The following is a 19,812-nucleotide window of genomic DNA, read 5'->3' on the forward strand; positions in this document are numbered from 1 at the left end:
ATATGAACATGTCAATGACTACTGTCCATAGAAGACTTCATGAAAAGAAATCCAGAGACTACATTGCCAGATGCAAACCATTAGTTAGCTACAGATGGCCTGATTACAGATTGCCAAGAAATATTTAAAAGAGCCTGCAGAATTCTGGAAAAAGGTCTTGTGGACAGATGAGTCCAAGATTAATCTGCATCAGAGTGATGGCAAAATCAAATGTGGAGGCATAAACAAATTGCCCAACATCCAAAGCATACCATGTTTGCCATGTTTTGCATCTTGCTGCATAACCTTTATATTTCTGTTCATGAAGTCTTCTGTGGACAGTAGTCATTGACATATCCACACCTGTCTCCTGAAGAATGTTTCCTGATCTGTTGGGCATACATTTGGGGACTTTTCTTCATTATGACGAGAATTCTTTTGTCATCAGTAGTGGAGGTCTTCCTTGGAATATCAGTCCATTTGTGATTATTGAGCTCACCATATGCTCTTTCTTCTTAATAATGTTTTAAACAATTGATTTTGGTAATCCTAAAGTTTGGATGATGTCTCATGCTGTTTTATTCTTGTTTTTTAGTCTCATAATGGCTTCTTTGACATTCATTGGCACAACTCTGGTCCTCGTGTTGAAAAATGGCAACTACAGACTCCAAAGGTGATCAAAAGTTTAGAAGTAAGCCAAGTTCTCTTATACTTCCACCAATAAAGCAATTAAACATACCTGAGGACTCACAAACATTTGTGAAGTCAAATGTCTAAAACACTGGTGTCCTGAAATTAGGGACATGTATAAAAAGTGCAGTCATTTCTGCATGGTCAAACCAAAATGTATACAAATAGCCTTGAATAAAATCTGGAGTATACACTTTAATTACATGTGAATTGTTTGATTACAAATGTAAAACTGTGAAGCACGGGGGAAAATAAAGGAAAAATATGTCTTTGTCCCAAACATTATGGAGGACACTGTATGTGGCAAGGCACTGTATGTGGCAAGGCACAATTTCAATGCTATCTTCAAATTTGCCAATTACACCACGGTTGTCAACAGAATCACAAACAGCAATGAGGAGGTGTACAGGAGGAAGATAAATCAGCTAATTGAGGGGTGTTGCACCAACAACTTTGCACACAATGTTAGCAAAACCAAAGAGATGATTGTGGACTTCAGGTGGAAATCAGAACATGAAGCAGTCTGCATTGAGGGGTCAGCAGTTGAGTGGGTCAAGAACTTCAATGTCCTGGGTGTCAACATCTCCAAGGATCTGACCTGGAGCCTCCATGACAATGCAATCACAAAGAAGGTTCACCAGTAGCTTTTCTTCGTGACGAGTTTGCGGAGATTTGGTAATGCCACCAAAGATTTGAAAACCTCTACAGGTTTATTGTGGAGAGTATTCTGGCTGGTAGATTCACTGTCTGGTATGGAGGAGCCAATGCTCAAGACAAGAAAAACTCCAGAGATTTGTTAACTCAACCTGCAACAGCCTTCACTCCATTGAGGACATCTACAAGAGATGGTGAAAACAAACTCTATCCTCAAGGATCCCCACCACCCAGGCTCTTCACTCTGCTATCATTGGAAAAAGGTACAGGAGCCTGAGGACAAGCACTCAGTGGCACAAGGACAGTTTCTTCCCTCTGCCATTAGATTCCTGAATGATCAATGAACCAAAGACACAGCCTGACTTTGACTTTTTCTTGCACGATTTTTACATTTTATTTTGTAAGGTGGTTTATATAAATATTTGCTCCTTGATGCTGCTGTAAAACAAGGAATTTTGTGACATGTTCATGACAATAAATTCTGATTCTGAATGCTGGAGGTGAATCCATGACCATTAAGTGCTTCTGAAGGGACTCTTGCTTCTCTTTCTTTCACCCTATAAAGGATGTTGGGTGATACTTTTGTCTGCCTTACAGTAGGCAAAAATTAATATATTTTGTATGTTACATTATTAAGTATTATTACACAACAATAAAAGGAACTTTGATGCTCACATTATGTAAATTGAAAAAGAAATTGCTTTGCAGTCTTAATGCATATAAATTCTATGAAATTAGATGTAATTAAAAAAATAGGACCAAAGCAGGGGATTATTACATCTTGATCAAAGAAGTTTAAATAGAAGAGATAAAGTCAGAAAGTTTTGGTAAGAACTTCTAGGTGTTGGGGCTTTAGTGCTGAACAACAAAAAATCAACAACGATGGATTTTCCTGCACAGTCCCTCTAATTCAAGCGTAACATGCTTCCAATCCAGTTTGGTGGGTACGAAGATAACTGAGGAGGAAAACATGAAAACTTCAGACTCATCCACATTGGGGACAGGAGGTGCCATAATGGGGTAGGTGGGTGGGTAGATTGTGCAGTGGTGCACTCCTTCTGGCTTTTCATTAAATTTTGTTTGTTCCTGATCTCAGAATCAACCCAAATATGCATTTTTCCACTTTGAATGGTCATCACAAGAATCATAAGGAAAAGGAACAGAAGCAGGCCATTTGGCTCATCTAGTCTTTTCCATGAAACCTCCCTGAGCTAAACTGTTCTCGCATCTAGTTCCAAGTTCTAGCCTTGTCCCCACATCCCATGATACCCTGACTAATTAGATACCTATCAATTTCCTCTTTAAATTCCCCCAATGATGCTGCTTCCACAGCTGCATGGGGCAATGAATTCCACAAATCTACTACCCTCTGGCTAAAGAAATTAAAGTTATGGGCCAGGGATTCCAATGAGTTTGTGGGAACGTTGCATTTTTTCCCCAGGGAGGCTTTGAGCACATCCTTGAATCGCTCTACTTGGTAATCTGTTCCTATGCCAGAGCCCAGAAAAGAGAGTGTGGTGTGAAGCGTGCAAATGAGACAGAGTGATGCTGGGGAGGGTGGTTTATTGTGGCTGTCATGTGACGGCACTTCCCACTACTTAGTCAGAGGACACACCACCTGCCAATCAAGGTATGGCTCTGCCCTACCCATTAGTGCACATCTTGCTATTGACCAATTTAAATTCCTTTGTAATCACATTAGCCCAACTGATACTGAGCCATTGGTCCCAGTAAATTAACTGAGCTGGAGTCTCCAGCCTGCCTATATTGGCCTTGGGCTGTTATAACTGGATTAACTTTCCTGGAACCACACCATTATCACCCTGCTAATGATCTGGGCTGGACCCACCCTTCCCAGCACTATAAAGTGTCATGTGTGCTTTGTTCTCTCTCTTTGCCAGCTTGGGAAAACTCTGCTTCACTCCTAGAGCTGTGGAAGGGCACTGAAGAAATTGTTGGAAAGGTGTGCACTGTTCATTTAAATTTGGGAAGTTGTTCATTGCTGTGATCAGGAGGAATGGGTTAGGGTTTAAATAATTAATATTCTAAGTGGGATAGTTTATGTAAAAAAAAATGGCTGCACCGGTGTATTTTGGCTGCCTGTCATCATTTAAATAGTAACCAATTTATTCCCAATTGTGTGTTGAGTTAAATCTGCTATATAAACAAACAACAACCACTACTAAACTATAAAAGGGTTGAGAGTGTTTAATTAGTGTCCCTGGTAGCATAGAGCCATGTCTACACTGAGTCAAGGGGTGGTGGGGTATCGTATTGATTTTTTCCTTGATTATTGTACGTACCCAGTTTGTTTTGTGTGTGTGTACTTTATTCCCAATGTGATTCTCCCACGTTCGTAATTTTATGTTTTAATGCAGCTATTACTTTTCCCACTTTGCTATTAAAGCGTGTGAGTTGTTTATTGCCATCATGACTTTTTCCCACGATCACTATTAAATTGTGTGCGTTGCTTATTGCTGATCCAATTTTCCCACGGCTGCTGGAAATTGGGCGCATGTGTGTGTTGCCTCTGTTGTCATTTTCTCATGTTTGCTTTCTGTAAATAAAATCCTTCACTATCAAAATTGTGTGTCTAGAGTCCTTGATTTTGAGACCCACCAAACCTGTTTCCTCACTTACGACAGGTGGCCAGGGAAAGGACACTGATGTTGACTTCTAGTTCATTTAGTGTAAGACAGTGTTGGTAATTTCTTACCAATACCTTGAAATGCCTACCGAAGATTGACCAGGTACTGTAGGCATAAAGAAGGACCAAGATCACTGCAGCAAAAGGTGGTGGGTGACACATTGTAGAAATGAAGCAGGTTTCAGAGCTAGGGAATAAGAGTCCATAGGTTCAATTGGGTGGTCTAATTTAAATAATCCCATTCAAATTACAGTTGGAACCCTCCACATTATCGGTAACTTTGCCAGAGAATCCACTTAAGGTGAGGGTGGGATTAACAGACATGCAAGTGCAGATAGCTTGCTGTTCTGAAGAAAATCACAGACACTGCCGAGTTTCTGCCATAAATAATCTAAAAATAATGAATGTGGAAGTAATCAGTCTTTGTGATAGAAAATTAATTGACTTGTTTATTGTCATGTGGATGGAAGTACAGTGAAAAACTTTATTTTGCATGTTCTTCATATATAATGCCCTTCTTAATGTTTGGAACAAAGGCACTTTTTTCCCCCCTTCACTTGCCCCTGTGCTCTGCAGTTTTAAATTTGTAATCAAACAATTCACATGTCACTAAAGTGCATATTCCAGATTTTTTTCAAGGTTATTTATTTAAATGTTGTTTTGACCATGTAAAAATCGCAGCACTTTTTTTATACATAGCGACCTCATTTCAGGGCACCACCATGTTTGGGATATTTGGGTTCACAGGTGAGAACTCGGCTATGTTTAATTGCTTAATTGAAGCAGGTATGATAGCCTGGTTTGCTTCTAAGCTTTTGATCACTTTTGGAGTCTGTAGTTGCCATTTTTTTAAACGAGGACTAGAGTTGTGCCAATAATAGGCAAAAAATCCATGATGAGGCTGAAAATGAAGATTAAAACAGTGAGAGACATTGCCCAAACCTTAGAATTCCCAAAATCAAGTTTGGAACATCATTAAGGAGAAAGAACATATGGTGAGCTCAGTAATTGCAAAGGGACCGGTATTCCAAGGAAGACTCCACTGCTGATGACCGAAGAGTTCTCATCACAATGAAGAAAAATCCCCAAACCTATGTCCGACAGATCAGAAATACTCTTCAGGAGCAGTTATGGGTACATCAATGACTACTGTCTGCAGAAGACTTCATAAACAGAGGCTACACTGCAAGATGCAAACCAGGGCAAAGGGGGCAGTTCCTTTATGCCTCCACACTTTGTTCCTGCCATCGCTCTGAAACAGATTCATCTTGGACTCCACAAGACCCTTTTCCAAAATTCTGCAGGCTCTTAAATATTTATTGGCAAACTAATCTGGCCATCCTTTCTGTGGCTAATGGTGTGTATCTTGCAGTATAATGTATGTATTTATTTTCATGAAGTCTTGTGCAGACAGTCATTGACATATCCACACCTTCTAGTCCCTTTGCAATTATTTCACTCACCACTACACTCTTTCTTCTTTCTTAATGATGGTCCAAACTGTTGATTTTAGTCATCCTCTTTGGGCAATGTCTCTCACTGTTTTATTGTTTTTTTCAGTCTCATAATGGCATTTTTGCCTATCATTGGTACAGCTCTGATACGTGTTGAAAAATGGTAACTACAGACTTAAAAGGATCCAAAGCTTAGAAACAAACCAAGCTACCTTCTACTTGCACCAATGAAGCAATTAAAAATACCCAAGTAATCACAAACATCTTGAAGCCAAGTGTCCCAAACAGTTTGGTTCCCTGAAATGTTTTATTTAAAAAAAACTGCTGTCATTTCTACATGGGCAAACCAAAATGTAAACAAATAACCTTGAATGAAATCTGGAAGGTGTACTTTAATTACATATGAATTGTTTGATTACAAATTTAAAACTGTGGAGCACAGGGGCAAATAATTTTTTTAAAAGTCAACCATTCTTAAGCACAAAATAAAGCAGTTCAGAGTACAGTTCTACAGAGAAAAAGTTCAGTGCAAGGGGATTAATTAAATCTCATAATCTCATGTACTTCATTTAGTACAGAAGTTTTCAACTTTTTTTTCCCACTCACATACCACCTTAAGTAATCCCTTACTAACCACAAGGCCCCCAAAATGTCCTTGTAGCAAGGGCAAGAGTATGCAGCCATACAGGGCACTGGTCTTGAGGGTTACAATGGATGGGCTGTTGACAGGAAGTCAAGGACCCAGTTACAGTGTGAGTTGCTGAAACCTAGCAGAGGAGATGAGTTTATTTGGGATGGTGTTGAAAGTGGAGCTATAGTCAATAAATACTTGGGTTACCTTGTTATCCATGTGTTCCTGGGTTGAGTGTAGGCCCAGGGGGATGATATCTGCCACGGACCTAACATGTTGATGGACAAACTGGAATGGATTAAGGCTTTCTGGGAGGCTGGAGTTAATGTGAGCCATGGCCAGCTTCTCGAGGTACTTCAGATGACGGATGTCAGATTCACCAGGCGGTAATCATTCAGGCATGTTATTTTGTTTTTCTCAGTTTGAAGTTAGACTGGATAAGCAGGTTCTGAAAATGTCGGTGAAAGGGTCAAGATGGGTGTTCAAACTGCAGAATGACTATATATTTAGTGGTGACAGTTGCCAAATTCTTTACAATCTTTAAGTGGCACTATTGATGTCTCATCCTCCTGAATTCCAAACAGACACAAACACCCAGTGCAAAGTGGCGGGGAGATAATAGTGGATTTTGACAATAGATATTGGTAAGAGTAGCTCAGGATATACAAGAAGTGCACATTACCAAACTCAACAATTTTTAATCAGTACATTCCTGTAGGCCTTGTGCTATTTTGTCAAGCTATTGTTGGAATTTATTTTCATTGTATATTTTTCCTTCAAAGGGATTATCGTGTTCCTCAAAGGGATTTTACGTGCTGCAGAATGGAGCACTTTACACTTTCCTCATGTGATATCAACTGCACAGAGTAAATCTTTTAACATATAATGATAAGCTTCAGCTCAGTCATGCGACAGAAATCCCTGGAGCACATACTTGGCTATCGTAATGTTTAATGATTGTTGAAGATGATTGTGGCCTCAGAACTGATCATGTTTGGTAATTGTGGAATGTTGTTAAGTGATAAGTCTTACACACACTCATTCAATATTTCACCTCAAGGAGAGGCCTATTCAGGTTACCAGTTTGTCCATTTATTCTCCCTATCTAAACAACATGACAACTTTATACTTATTTAAAGATAACAAACATTAATTGATGTATAAACATTGTTATCACCTCTTGTCCAATCCAACACAATGAGGACTACAACCAATCACCTAACATGTACTTTACAGACCTCTGTCTCCTTTGCAGTCTGGTGGTCTTATGCCAAATGCATCCCTTTATTCATTTAAAGGTTTGGTTATCAATGGTGTGCAAATAATGTACAATGTGTTCCTGATTTCCCTGCTGAAGGACATAAATGTGGAAGATCAGAACAGAATGCCTCACACACACACTGAATCTAGCTAATAATTCTGGAACTGCCAGGTAGTCCTCAGCACATGGGCAGCGCATTTAGTGCAACGTTATTGCAGTGCTAGCATCCCAGTTTGAATCTCTCTGTAAGGAGTTTGTTTTCCCTTCGACTTTCCTCCAGTTTCCTCCCACATTCCAAAGACACATGAGTTAGTAGATTAATTGGTCACATGGATGTAATTGTGGCCAGAAGGCCTGTTACCATGTGATATCTCTAAATTATTAAAAAAAATATTTATTTCATTGTTATTATGGGATCCCTGCTGTGTGCAAATTGGCTGCTACACTTTCTATATTACAGAATTTATTACATTTAAAACATACTTTATGGTTGTAAAATGCATTGATGCTGGTATATTTCAAGGTTATGATGTTTTATGTAAATGTTGAATTATTACAATACTTAAATCTTTATTACAAACTAGCTTCAGACACCCAAACAATTTTCATCGTGGGTATTCACAGTTGGCAGAAGATTTAATGAAAGAGTCCATTGAGGTCTCATCTCTTACTTCTCTTTATTAACTTCAATCTACCTTTCCCCAATATTCTTTACTAAGAAAGAATGAATAAGAGAAACAGCTTCTATTTTATGATGCACCTTTACAGCATTTCAAATTCAGTCGGAATATTGTTAAACAAAGCTTCATTAGAACCACTTAAAGATGTATAAAAGGAGACAACTAAATCTTATTTCATGGTGTAACAAAGTCATGTTGATGTTCATGGAAAGAATTTGAGAGATTGGGGCTTCCGAAGAAAAAAAGCATATTAATGAATTTCAGGGATATACAAAAACTCAAATGACAGATATTGCAGACAGCTGTAGAGGATTAGGCATGTCTATAGAAGTTTTGAAAACATGGGAATTTTAAAACCAAGGACTGGAATAGTTCAGGGATAAAAATCTTTCTCAGTTCCCATACATTATGAAGGCATTTTAAAAGTAAGATATCCTATTAGAACATTGAACAATACAGCACAGGAACAGGCTGTTGATTTTTTAATTTTATATACAACGTGGTAGAAGACAATTCCAGCCACTGAGAACTGTGCTGCCCGATTCACCTACAACCCTGTACATTTTGGAGAGTGGGAGGAAACCAGAGCACTCAGGGAAAACCTTTGCAGATCACAAGCAGAATGTACAAACTCCTTACAGACAGTGCTGGTTTTGAACCTGGATAGCTGACACCATAGTAACATCATACCAACTATTCGATCCACAATAATTGACCACGATGCCAAATTAAACGCGTCCCATCTGCTTGTACACAATACATAATCCTCCATTCCCTGCATATTCGTGTATCTATTTAAATGCCTCTCAAGCATCACTATCGTCCATTTCCAATGGCAGCTCATTCTATCGGCAACTACCACATGATATTTAAAAAAAAAACATACATTGCCTTTAAATTTTCCCCCTCTCAGAAGAATATGACCTCTGGTATTTAACATGGGGGGAGGGGGGAAAGATGTCAAGGTTTATTGAACTTTGGAATGTTTTAAGATTCTACCTTCAAGCTTCAATTGCTTCCATCACAAATTTAAGCCAACATTCTTCAGAGAAAAGTTATACCCAGTGGGGTACATTGCTACAATTAATTTGCTTGCAAGTATTAAATAGCATAGCTTCATTTGGATATGATGCTAATAATACAAGAAACATCTACACATACCATTACCATACTGTGGGAACAAATGCATATTCTGTCCACTAGATGTACTGCTGGACCCCAGCTTCTTTTCCTGCACTTCTTAAAACAGTTACTTCCTTCACCTTAAATGTGGACAGAAAGTTCATTGGAAAGTTAGGCATCTTTGACTATTGTTTGATGAAAATTGTGCTCTGGAATGTATTGCAGAGAAAAGAGAACCAATACCAACTTTGAAATAGGGAACTGAATAAATGATTAGGTAAAAAATTCACTGCTTTTGGAGACAGCGAAGGAATGGGGACAAATTGAACAGCTCTTTTAAAAAAAAACAAGCAAAAATAAGGCAACGATAAGTCGAACAGTTTATCTTCTATGCTGTATGATTCTGTGATTCTAAATACATGTAATACACATTACAGATGTTTGTGTTGCTCCTTGTAGGCTCAACAACCAGCAAGTGCTCAGTTACAATGTGCAAGCTTGGAACATACAAGATCTGGCTGGGAGTGGGAAATCATGATTAAACCCAAAAGGGACAATAAGTTCAACTGATCAATAGAAATGCAATATTCCAGCTACACACATTAACAAAATACTTGAATTTGTAAAAATTACGTGCTGCTGAAGTTTCTTTGAAAACAAGTTTTATTTAGAATTTATAAACATTTAAAATATACTAATTTATTAACAAATATATGGTGCACTCAATTAAAAATAAATTAGGAAATAAATTGCTTAAAAGGCACAGATTTAGAATCTAGAAAATTGATTCGTTGAAAGCAAACTTCTGGAAGCCGATTTCCTTAAAATAAACATGCCAAAAATGCAAGTCAAAGCCAGAAATTTCAGAAATGTGCTTTAAGTGTGGAGGTTGGAACCTTTGTCCACTCCACCTGGCTGTGTACAAGGGTGAGATACCTCTGGGAAGACCTGGGGGACACTCTGGGGGAAAAAATTTACAAAGGTGGATTTTCCACAGGATCCGGAGTTGTACCTTCTAGGGGACATTGAGGAAGTACAGTTTAGACCATCCAAACACCAAATTCAGTTTATGAAGGTTGCCTTGTCAGTAGCCAAGAAGTGTATAACGGTTTTGTGGAAGTCTGACTCCCAGCTAAATATCACATGATGGAATATGGAAATATAGGCATTCCCCTAGTGAAAATCACCTACAATTTACGGAAACGATATTCACATTTGTTGAAGTGTGGTCACCGTATCTGAGGCACAGATATAATTCACACCCCCTTCCCCCGGATTAAGAGAAAAGAAATAATCCATCCCAGCAGGTAAAGGATCAAGAGAATGAAAAGGGGAATGTGGTGCAGATGACATGTTTTTATTTAATATTCGAGGTCCTCTAGCTTCAAGATCATTGTCTTTGTCGGTATTTAGGTGGTTTTTGTATGTTTGTATTTTTATATTGTGGTATTTGTATAATTTAAGGTATGGGGAGGGTGTAAGGAGGGGGAAGTATGGACTCTGTAAATCATATTACGTGGAAAGAGAATGTAAAATTTTGTTTACTGGATTTGCGTGAGTCTGGAAAATCAAAAATAAAATAATTTTTTAAAAAGTCAAAAGGATGTCGGAGATGAGAAGGAACAGATGAACATTAAACTAGTACGTACTGGGAAAATATTTAATTTGTGCATAGGTAATGTTTATTTTGGTTACAGGCAAGAATTTGAAGAAAAGGTACCAGTGAATTAGTGTCATCAATTCCAGAGGAAGGGCAATATCCCTCAGACTTTCCAAAGATCCTTAACTAAATCTAAATGACAACTACATTTAACAGCATTATCCAAAACAAACTTGGAAAATTCAGAAAATTATAATCATAGTTAACTGAAGCCTCTCAGCTGTCACAGTAACTAAGGACATCAGCAGACAAAAGGCATGATTACGTGGAGACTACTGTCTGTATTTTATTCTCAGTACTGTATCATAACTCAATAGGGTATGAAAGAATTACCAGAATGTGGCCTCCCTGACTTTCTGCATGCAGTAATTCCTGTGTTTAAAGAGCAATGGATGCAAGTTGAATTAGAGCTGTGAGAGGTCTTGAACTAAAATAACTCTCTCTTCTCATCAGATATACTGATCTGTACATCTTCATGCAAACCTTCCTAAATATAGGCACCCAAACCTTGAAGTAACTTACTAAAGTATTTTCATTTCCCTCAGTTTAAAAAAAAAAATTTCCTGAGATAACTTATCTGAATTTAATTAATCAGAACTGGCAACAACAATTAATACACAGAAAAGTAAAAGTGACATGGCAGGTATTTTATGCTCCAATTATTCCATCCACAAAATATTATCTTCCAAGGTACAATCCCACAAGCTCCTATCATTACCACATTTATCTAAATGGTATTTTTCACAGATTAGACATTCTGAACAGTTCTAGCAGGTTGTACATTTGCAAATGGCATCACGTCAATTCACATGAAACTTCCAGTTGCAGTCTCTTCAAAACGACTGAGATGGGACTAATTTTTAAAAATCTCTTGTGTGTAGTCAGTGATTCAAACCCCCCAGTCTGACCAATAATTCAGCACGTGCTTGGAATGAGCCTGAAATTCTATGTAAATAGATTAATTCAACTAGTAGTTTAGTACAGTTGAGTTGTTTTCACAGAAAGATTGTATTGATATCTTCAAGGAAGAAACAAAAAAGGTTAGCTTACTTTGGAATGATATACCATCATCCAAATGTGCTCAAATCCAAATATATATTGGGCAATAGTGACAAATAAGTGTTCTTGCATATAGGTGTGACTATCAAAAATCTATGAGAACACTTCTTCCTCATTTCTGACATTCACATATGCCTAAACTACATTTATTGAATATTTCAAGTACAGGATACCTTGTCAGATGAGTATACTTGTAAATTAATTAGCAGGAATTATTCTGACTAGATCCTCCATTCTAGTAATCTTTTGTCAAAACCAATGATTCATCCTTCATTAATGATCTTGAACTGGTACCAGAAAAGAGGCTTTCTTTGGATCACAAATGAAAATGGGGCATCACAAGAACAAAAATAATATTGAATAAAGTGTACCACAGAATATAACCAATCCATTTAAGAGCATAATCTCATTCAGATTATACTGTACCCTTTGTGCCATTTTATTGTGTTCATTGTATGAAAGTAACAAATTCAGCACCAGGTAAACTGACAGGCCAATTGATTAATTTAGCTCTTAATGCTACAAATAGAGAATTAACATTTCAACTCAATGCTGGGGGCATTGACAAAGGGAGAAACTAACAATGGATTTACTCCAAAGTTAGCTCTTTTTGCGGCTGAAATATTACATATGTATTACAATGGAAATTGCCAGCTCAGAGCTGATTGGTGATAAGAATGCAGATCTGTACTTAGAGTTCTGAATTTGATTGTCTGTTGAAGATCGCCATTAGTTCAAAGAGACAGTTGATACAGCCAGTTAAGTCATTTGGCCTTGAGATTCCAGGGTCAGTTTAATATCAAGCAGTTTGTCAAGTTTTTATTTTGCATCCAATCAAAATTTGGCTGACTGAACTGTTAAATCTATGTAGCATAGGTGATTTTTTTGGGGGGAAAAATATAATTCTACTTTATTTATGACTGATGTCTTAGAAACATTAAGGAAGGCACACACTTAAGTATTCAGTCCTACTTAACTCCAGTCCAACACAAATATTTTCAATTTTCCAATCACCCCTGGAACAGAAAAGCCTGCAACCTGGAACCAATGAGATCACCTCCTGTCAAACTGTCAAGAAGGTCAATGGTTTGCAGGATTTATAACTGCATTAGTTAAAACATAATTCGTGTACATAATATATTAAGAAAGTGCTTGAAAAAGGTTAAGCTACGAAAAATAAACCAACCTTTTTGTATAATTTCTGAAGAATGTTACATCCACATAGTTTATACAAATATCACATTTTCTAATACAAACAGAAATTAATTTCATTCTTAAAAATGCTTACTACAAGTGCCAATTTAAAAAAAATCAATATGTCCCTTCACTTTTTGGAGCGATTGGAATTTTCAGGAACCAGAAGACGACCTGTACAAACAGTAGATATGAGGAAAAAACATTAGAGAGAAATCTATTATGAAATGATGAGTCTTCACTTTGTGACAATGATATGGACCTGATTCTATATCTGCCGCAGACTGAGAGGGCTGTACTTCAGGTGCCGCTTTAGAGTGAAGCCAGGATAATTTAATGGAGAGTGTTACCCTAGAGCACACATGTCAAACTCAGGCCCGCGGGCCAAATTTGGTCTGTGATATAATTATATTTGGCCCGAAAGATCATATCAAATATGTATGAGAGCTGGCCCGCTGGCCGCCGCACCAGTATAGCGCATGCACAGCTAATACTACAAATCCCAGAATGCTTTGCAAATGCGTTGGCGCCGGCCCGTCAGCCCGCTAATCGCCCCCACCTCCTCTCTTTACTTTCATTAGCATCTGGGACCTGTCGCCCAACTCACACGTAATAAACCCCTTACGAAAAATGGCCAAACGAAAGACAGAAAACAGGACCTTTCAAGACAGGTGGGAGGTAAACTCTGACCCCACAGTTTGATGAACTTGCATCTAAGAAGAGATGCCAAGTATCTGGTTTAGACCCAGGTGCATCAGAGTAAATCACAGTGTAGCAAGCTAAGCTTTGGATTAATATTTTCTTTGGTTAACTTTGGATTGTTCATAGTTGAAAGATTGGATTTTCATTGAAGCAAGTTGTTATTTTTTTGACTTGTTGGCTTGTGAAAAAAAAACATTTAAAAGGAGCTTAAAGGCTATAGAGAAATATTATTTATTGAATATTTTATTTCTCCTTTGTTAATGCTTCTTCTGGAAAGAGTTTAACCAAAACTATTATTAAACATTTATTTTAATAAGAAAAAGTTTAACATTACATATGTTGAAAGAAGAGAAAACATGCAGATGTTGTTGAAAATTTTCAATAAATATTTAGTTTGGCCCACGACTTAGTCCAAGTTTTGAATTTTGGCCCTCTGTGAATTTGAGTTTGACACCCCTCCCCTAGAGGATTGCTCTTGAATAGGATGTTAAACAAAGATGAACAGTCTTTTCGTTGAATGTAAAAAGTTAATGCAACACCATAGTAAAGGACAGCTACAGCAATCCTCTCACACATCATTTAAACTTATCATCTGATCCTATTAAAATACTATTTCTGGATTCCAACTGTGGAGAACTTAACTGTAAATAATGACAAACTTCAAAATAATTTAATTGGCTGTCAAGTATTTTGGGGCCTGCCATGACCATTAAAGGTTCTACAAAAAGATAAATTAATCTTCTTTATCACTGTACTATACCCACTTGTTATATTACAGTCATAGAGTATGTGGGGCTATAGATCTGTTAATGCTACATCCATCCATTTCAATATGAATCAAGTAAAATCGATCTGTCAAAAACAAAATTCTCTTAAATGTTTTACCTAACTTCCATTTAAATTTGAGTCAATCTTGGGAAATCATTTCTCGCACCCAATCCACGACCAGATGACTGGCTAATAAATCTTAACTAAAACCTCTTTAGAAAGTGCATTATAACTATCAGTGCTTTTATAAATGGCCTGTTACTGTTCCATCAAATGGCAGTGGAATGCTATGACAATGACTCCAAGCTTCAGATCGTACAGATCATTGGTTGCATTGAAAACCTATGATTTAAGCCCACACAGATGTCATTTATAACTTTGGTGATACAGGAGGAAGCAATGAAGAATCTAAAGAAATAGGAGCTGACACGTGGTATCATCACGTGTCTGAAATTTGGAAACAGTTGATGACTGGGCAAATATGATGATGTACAAACCAAGGGCTGTTGAAATAGGAGAGCCAGTAATTGGGAGGGTTTTTACTGGATGATTGAAAGAAGGTTCTATCAAATGAGTGTGGGATGGTTACTGAATTTATTGCACATTAGACTGATACTTTGTGGGGCAAGTGGGGAGGCTCAAGTTTGGGAAGGAGAAGGACAAGGTTCAGATAAGACTCAAAACATCTGAAGGCTGATGATCTTGGAGCATGCAAGACAGTGGCAGAGTGAAGCGTTTAAACTTGGAAGCAAAAAATGAGATTAAAAGGGATCAATGAGTATCAAGAAAATTAAGAAATTTGCAGGGGCTCATAATAAGAACTCGGCGTGCTATAAAGTGTTGCAGGTCAGGCAGCATCTATGGAAAAAGAAACAACTAATGTTTCAGGTCAGAGACCCTTCATCAAACCTGAAATACCATTTCACTTTGCACAGGAGCTGCCTGGCCTGCTGAGTGTTTCTGGCATTTTCTGGTTTTATTCACGAGGAACACAGTACTATTGTAATCGTTTATAGCATAATTTGTGCATAGTGAATCCACATGGACCAATAAAGAGAAGCAGAATTCAGACTAGATCATAGAGTTTCCACAACACAGAAATGGGCCCAACTTGCATGTCAGCCAAGTTACTTTCCTGAAATAGTCACATTTTTGTCTTTGGTCCATAGTCCTCTGAACCTTTCCATGCATCAGTCCAAATCTTTTAAACACTAACTGTACCAGCCTTTGGCAGCTTGTTCCATATACCAACCACACTATGTGTGAAAATTTTTCCCCTCTGCTTCCTTTCAATCTTTTTCCTTTCACTTTAAAAAGGTGACCACTGGCATTTTCTGCATCTCTCATGATTTTATAAATGTCCACAAAGTCATCCCTCAGCCTCTTTCACTCTGGAGAAAACAGTTCCTCCCTCTCCAGTCTCTCCTTATACCTCAAACCTTTTAGTCCAAGCAACATCCTTATAACTCCATTCTGTGCCCTCTCCAGCTTGATCACAACTTTCCTATAGAACTGCACACAATATTCCTGGTGCAGTTTCATCAATGTTTTGTTCAGTTGTAACATGATGTATCAACTCCTATATTCAGTGTCCTGTCCAATGAAGGCAAGCATGCCATATCCTTTCTTTATGATTTTGTCTATGTTCCCACTTTCAGGGAACTATATACTTGAACCACCAAGTCTCTCTGTTCCACAACACTGGAGTTCAAGCTACAGTTTTGGACTCCAGTCACTGAAGGAGCATGCCAATCTGGAATCTCTTGATTCAGAGGTAAGATGCCACAAAACCAAATTAAAACTGAGTTTTAATTGCATGTCGTCTGGAAATTAACCCTGTGCTGTTTGCTTATTTTATGTGTTTATGAAATTGCAATCCACACTTGCATCAACCTAAAACAAATATAAAAGCAATGAATTGTGAATATACTGCAAAACAAGGAACTGCTCACACTTATCAGATGAGATTCTCATATTCACAAAACAATATTGATTTATTTGTATATATGAACACTTGTCCTGCGTATGCATTTTTTGTATGTAGTGAAATAGTGGTTGGCACAGACTAGAAGGGTCGAATGACCTGCTTTCTGTGCTGTAGCATTGTGTGTTATATCTAGTTGTGTGTCTGCATCATGTTTTACACTGAGGACTGGAGAATGCTGTTTTGTCAGGTTGTACTTGTGCAGTCAGATGACAATAACTTGAAAATAAAAGCACAATGCTGGGGAAACTCAGCATTGCCTTTATATAGCAAAGATAAAAATACATAATTGATGTTTCGGGCTTGAGCCCTTCATCAAGGTATGGAAAAATATAGGCAGGCAATCAAATAAAAAGGTAAAGGTGAGGCACGATCACAAAGGCAGGAGGTAATAGGTGGAGAAGGGAGGGAGGGCATAACAGCAAGAGGGGAGGAGGGGTGGGTAGGTGAATATAGAGCAGGGGTGTCAAACTCAAAGTCACGGAGGGCCAAAATTAAAAACTTGGACTAAGTCGAGGGCCGAACTAAATATTTATTGAAAATTTTCAACAACATCTGCATGTTTTCTCTTCTTTCAACATAAGTAATGTTAAACTTTTTCTTATTAAGATAAATGTTTAATAATAGTTTTGGATAAACTCTTTCCAGAAGCATTAACAATTGTCAAATGTTGCTAGTGTGCTGTCGAATAGTAAAATCTGAGGGCTATTGAGAATGAGGGAGAATAACATGATTCCTGAAACAATCAAATGGGTGACTGATTGTGGGCATGAACTCTAGCAGGGTTATTTGCCATGCCCTTTTTCCATTGGTACAGATATCCTTTGATTTACACACTTTTCAAGTTTTATGCCTAATGAGCTTGTATCCAGGTGCAGGACCATTTTTAACCAGGAATATATTTATCACTGTGACATGAAACTATTGGAAGATCGTTTTATCCTGAGATTAAAGTTCATAATACTTACTCAGGCCTGTGTGCGGGAGGGCGGGGTTTGCAGGCGATCGGGTTGGACACGACAGTGCGGGGGCATCGGCTCTCGCTACAGGGCGGCATCTCGGCGGATCAGCGGCCCCGTCACCGTGAGTCGCGGATCGGCCTGCGGCAGGGAGGGGGAGTGGGCAACGGTCCTGGCGAGGTCAGGCCCGAGGCCTCCGGTTCCGGGCGCTGGGAAGCGGCCTTGGCTTCCCCTGACACCGGCCAGGCCCCAAAACCAGAGTCCACGGTGAGACCCTGCAACGTAAACAGAGGAGGTGGGGGCGATTAGCAGGCTGACGCCAATGCATTCTGGGATTTGTTGTATTACTGTGCATGCGCTATACTGGCGCGGCGGCCAGCGGGCCACCTCTAATACATTTTTGAAATGATCTTGCGGGCCAAATATAATTATGGCCCGCGGGCCAAAGTTTGACATGTGTGATATAGAGGGAAGGGGGTGGAGAGCTGAGGGAAAGAAGACAGGGGAAAGGAGAGCAGGTTAGCAGAAACCAGAAAAGTTAATGTTAATGCCAAAGGACAGTGTTTGACCTGCTGAGTTTCTTCAGCATTGTATTTTTTCTTCAGTTACAGTGTCTGCAGACTTTCGTGTTTTACTTTTGACTTGACATGAAGAAACTGTTTACTCAACTAATGCAGTAACTACTACATTCTTCTGAAAGACAACAGTTACATTACTTACCCTGGGTATGGAGGTGGAGGAGCATCATGTTGTCCAGTTGCCAGAAGTGCTTGCTCATAAGAAGGTAGAGCTGGCTTTGTGTTTTCAGGAATTGGTACAACATACATACAGGTTTCTTCAGACACCCTATTAAAAGAAGAGCATGAACAAACAGGACAATCTTTTCATTGACCATGATTTTCTTTAACAGTACAAGAATGGACAGGGCAGTTTAAGCAGGCAGGAAGGGATGGGCATGCAAAACGCAATCATACTGTTATGAGCCCAGAGGACCCCAAAACTCTCTTACAATACAGATCATTAGGTACAATGAAATGAATCTAATGAACAGCTTCGATTGACGATTTATTCAAATTACACTCCATACACAGTGTTCACAGAACATTACTGTCATTGTATATACGGGAATTGGTTGATGAAACCCACTAAATCATTGAATTGAGTTTCCTTTTGGACATTCTGAATGTAGTTTTTCAAATTGTGTGGCATTCTGACTTCAAAATCAACACACTGGAGGATTATTTATTCAAATAAGCATGATGTAGCAGACTCCCTTACATTTTCAGTTTGGAGCCATAAAAGTATCTAACAACTTTCATGTTCAACTTCACAAATTTCTACCAGCAGATGCTTCAAATAAATGATTAGTGTGACACTTTTACAGCCAGTGACCCAGCTTCAAATCCAACACAGTCTATAAGGACCTTTTACAATCTCCCCATGCCTGCCAATAAAGGTACAGGATTTTAGGTTGATTTGGGTGTAATTCTATGGCAAGGATTTAAATAGCCGGAATCGGGTTCTACCGAGTTGTAAATAAATAGAATGAATTGTGTTATTGCCTTCAATCCCAGAGTGAAGCTACTAAGCCTACAAACTAGGATCTAGATCCTGTAGAAATTGGAAGACTATGAAATGACAAAGTTTAATAATGATGTAACTTATTAACATCAAAGTACATTTAGGAGTGATGAAAACATTCGTGTGGTTAAAGCCACTCCAGCATTCATCAACAAAACAAAGCATCATCTTTTCAAGTAGATTAGCTGCAAAAATCCTTCAGTAAAAATTTCTGCTAGTAATGGTTGTCATTTATTATTTGTCAAGTAAATTCAAAACCTTTCACTTACTCATTCTGTTAAGCAAATGAAACATATTAGTTTGTAATTTTGAGGTGAAACTGTAATCCCAGCAAGATCACAGCCATTTCATGATTCTCTGGCATTTTCTTGCCACGCAGAGTGGCCAGGAAGCTTTTGCTAAATGAATTTGAGATCAGGGTGAAAGTTGGCAGCAAAGTAAATAAAGTTGACGAGCCCATCATGGGTGCATATCCATGTTCAAGTACTTTATGTAACTGAAAGTTAATGGGATTTGTAGTGCAAAATAAACCAATCCATGGATTATAATTTTAATTTCTTGTTTGCTTTTCTATGTTTACCCTTACAATTACAATTTTTATTCTATAATTTCATTTTATGATTCAGTGTCCACATTTTAAGGAATAAAGTATAAATCCCACAGAAGCAGGTATCATGACATTGCAGAAGATACAATTCCTTTCTCCCCTTAGAGCTCTCCATATTATTTTTTTATTTAATTTTGACATTCATATTTTTAAACATAAAACATTCCTATCTATATTCTT

The 19,812-nt window shown here is 38.1% G+C and overlaps 2 protein-coding genes across 7 annotated transcripts in view; one reads left to right on the forward strand and one right to left on the reverse strand.

The window, feature by feature from the left end:
- The window catches only part of LOC138745461 (uncharacterized), a 50,467-nt gene that overhangs the window by 22,962 nt on the left and 7,693 nt on the right, over positions 1 to 19,812 (forward strand). For both annotated transcript variants that reach the window (XM_069902531.1, XM_069902528.1), the window contains exon 2: positions 575 to 670. In XM_069902531.1, the coding sequence (XP_069758632.1) occupies positions 575 to 670 (96 nt within the window). The remainder of the gene's footprint in view (positions 1 to 574; positions 671 to 19,812) is intronic.
- The window catches only part of prrg4 (proline rich Gla (G-carboxyglutamic acid) 4 (transmembrane)), a 40,890-nt gene continuing 31,855 nt past the window's right edge, over positions 10,778 to 19,812 (reverse strand). For 2 of the 5 annotated variants that reach the window (XM_069902572.1, XM_069902562.1), the window contains 2 exons: positions 18,165 to 18,290; positions 10,778 to 13,205 (listed from right to left, as the gene is read on the reverse strand). In XM_069902572.1, coding sequence (XP_069758673.1) covers positions 13,162 to 13,205; positions 18,165 to 18,290 — 170 coding nt within the window. In that variant the 3' untranslated portion in view covers positions 10,778 to 13,161. Of the gene's footprint in view, positions 13,206 to 17,186; positions 17,720 to 18,164; positions 18,291 to 19,812 lie in introns of those variants that run through there. The other 3 variants (XM_069902547.1, XM_069902545.1, XM_069902556.1) reach the window with 2 other exon arrangements.

The sequence above is a fragment of the Narcine bancroftii genome, chromosome 1, assembly GCF_036971445.1.
Source record: "Narcine bancroftii isolate sNarBan1 chromosome 1, sNarBan1.hap1, whole genome shotgun sequence".
Classification (NCBI taxonomy): domain Eukaryota; kingdom Metazoa; phylum Chordata; class Chondrichthyes; order Torpediniformes; family Narcinidae; genus Narcine; species Narcine bancroftii.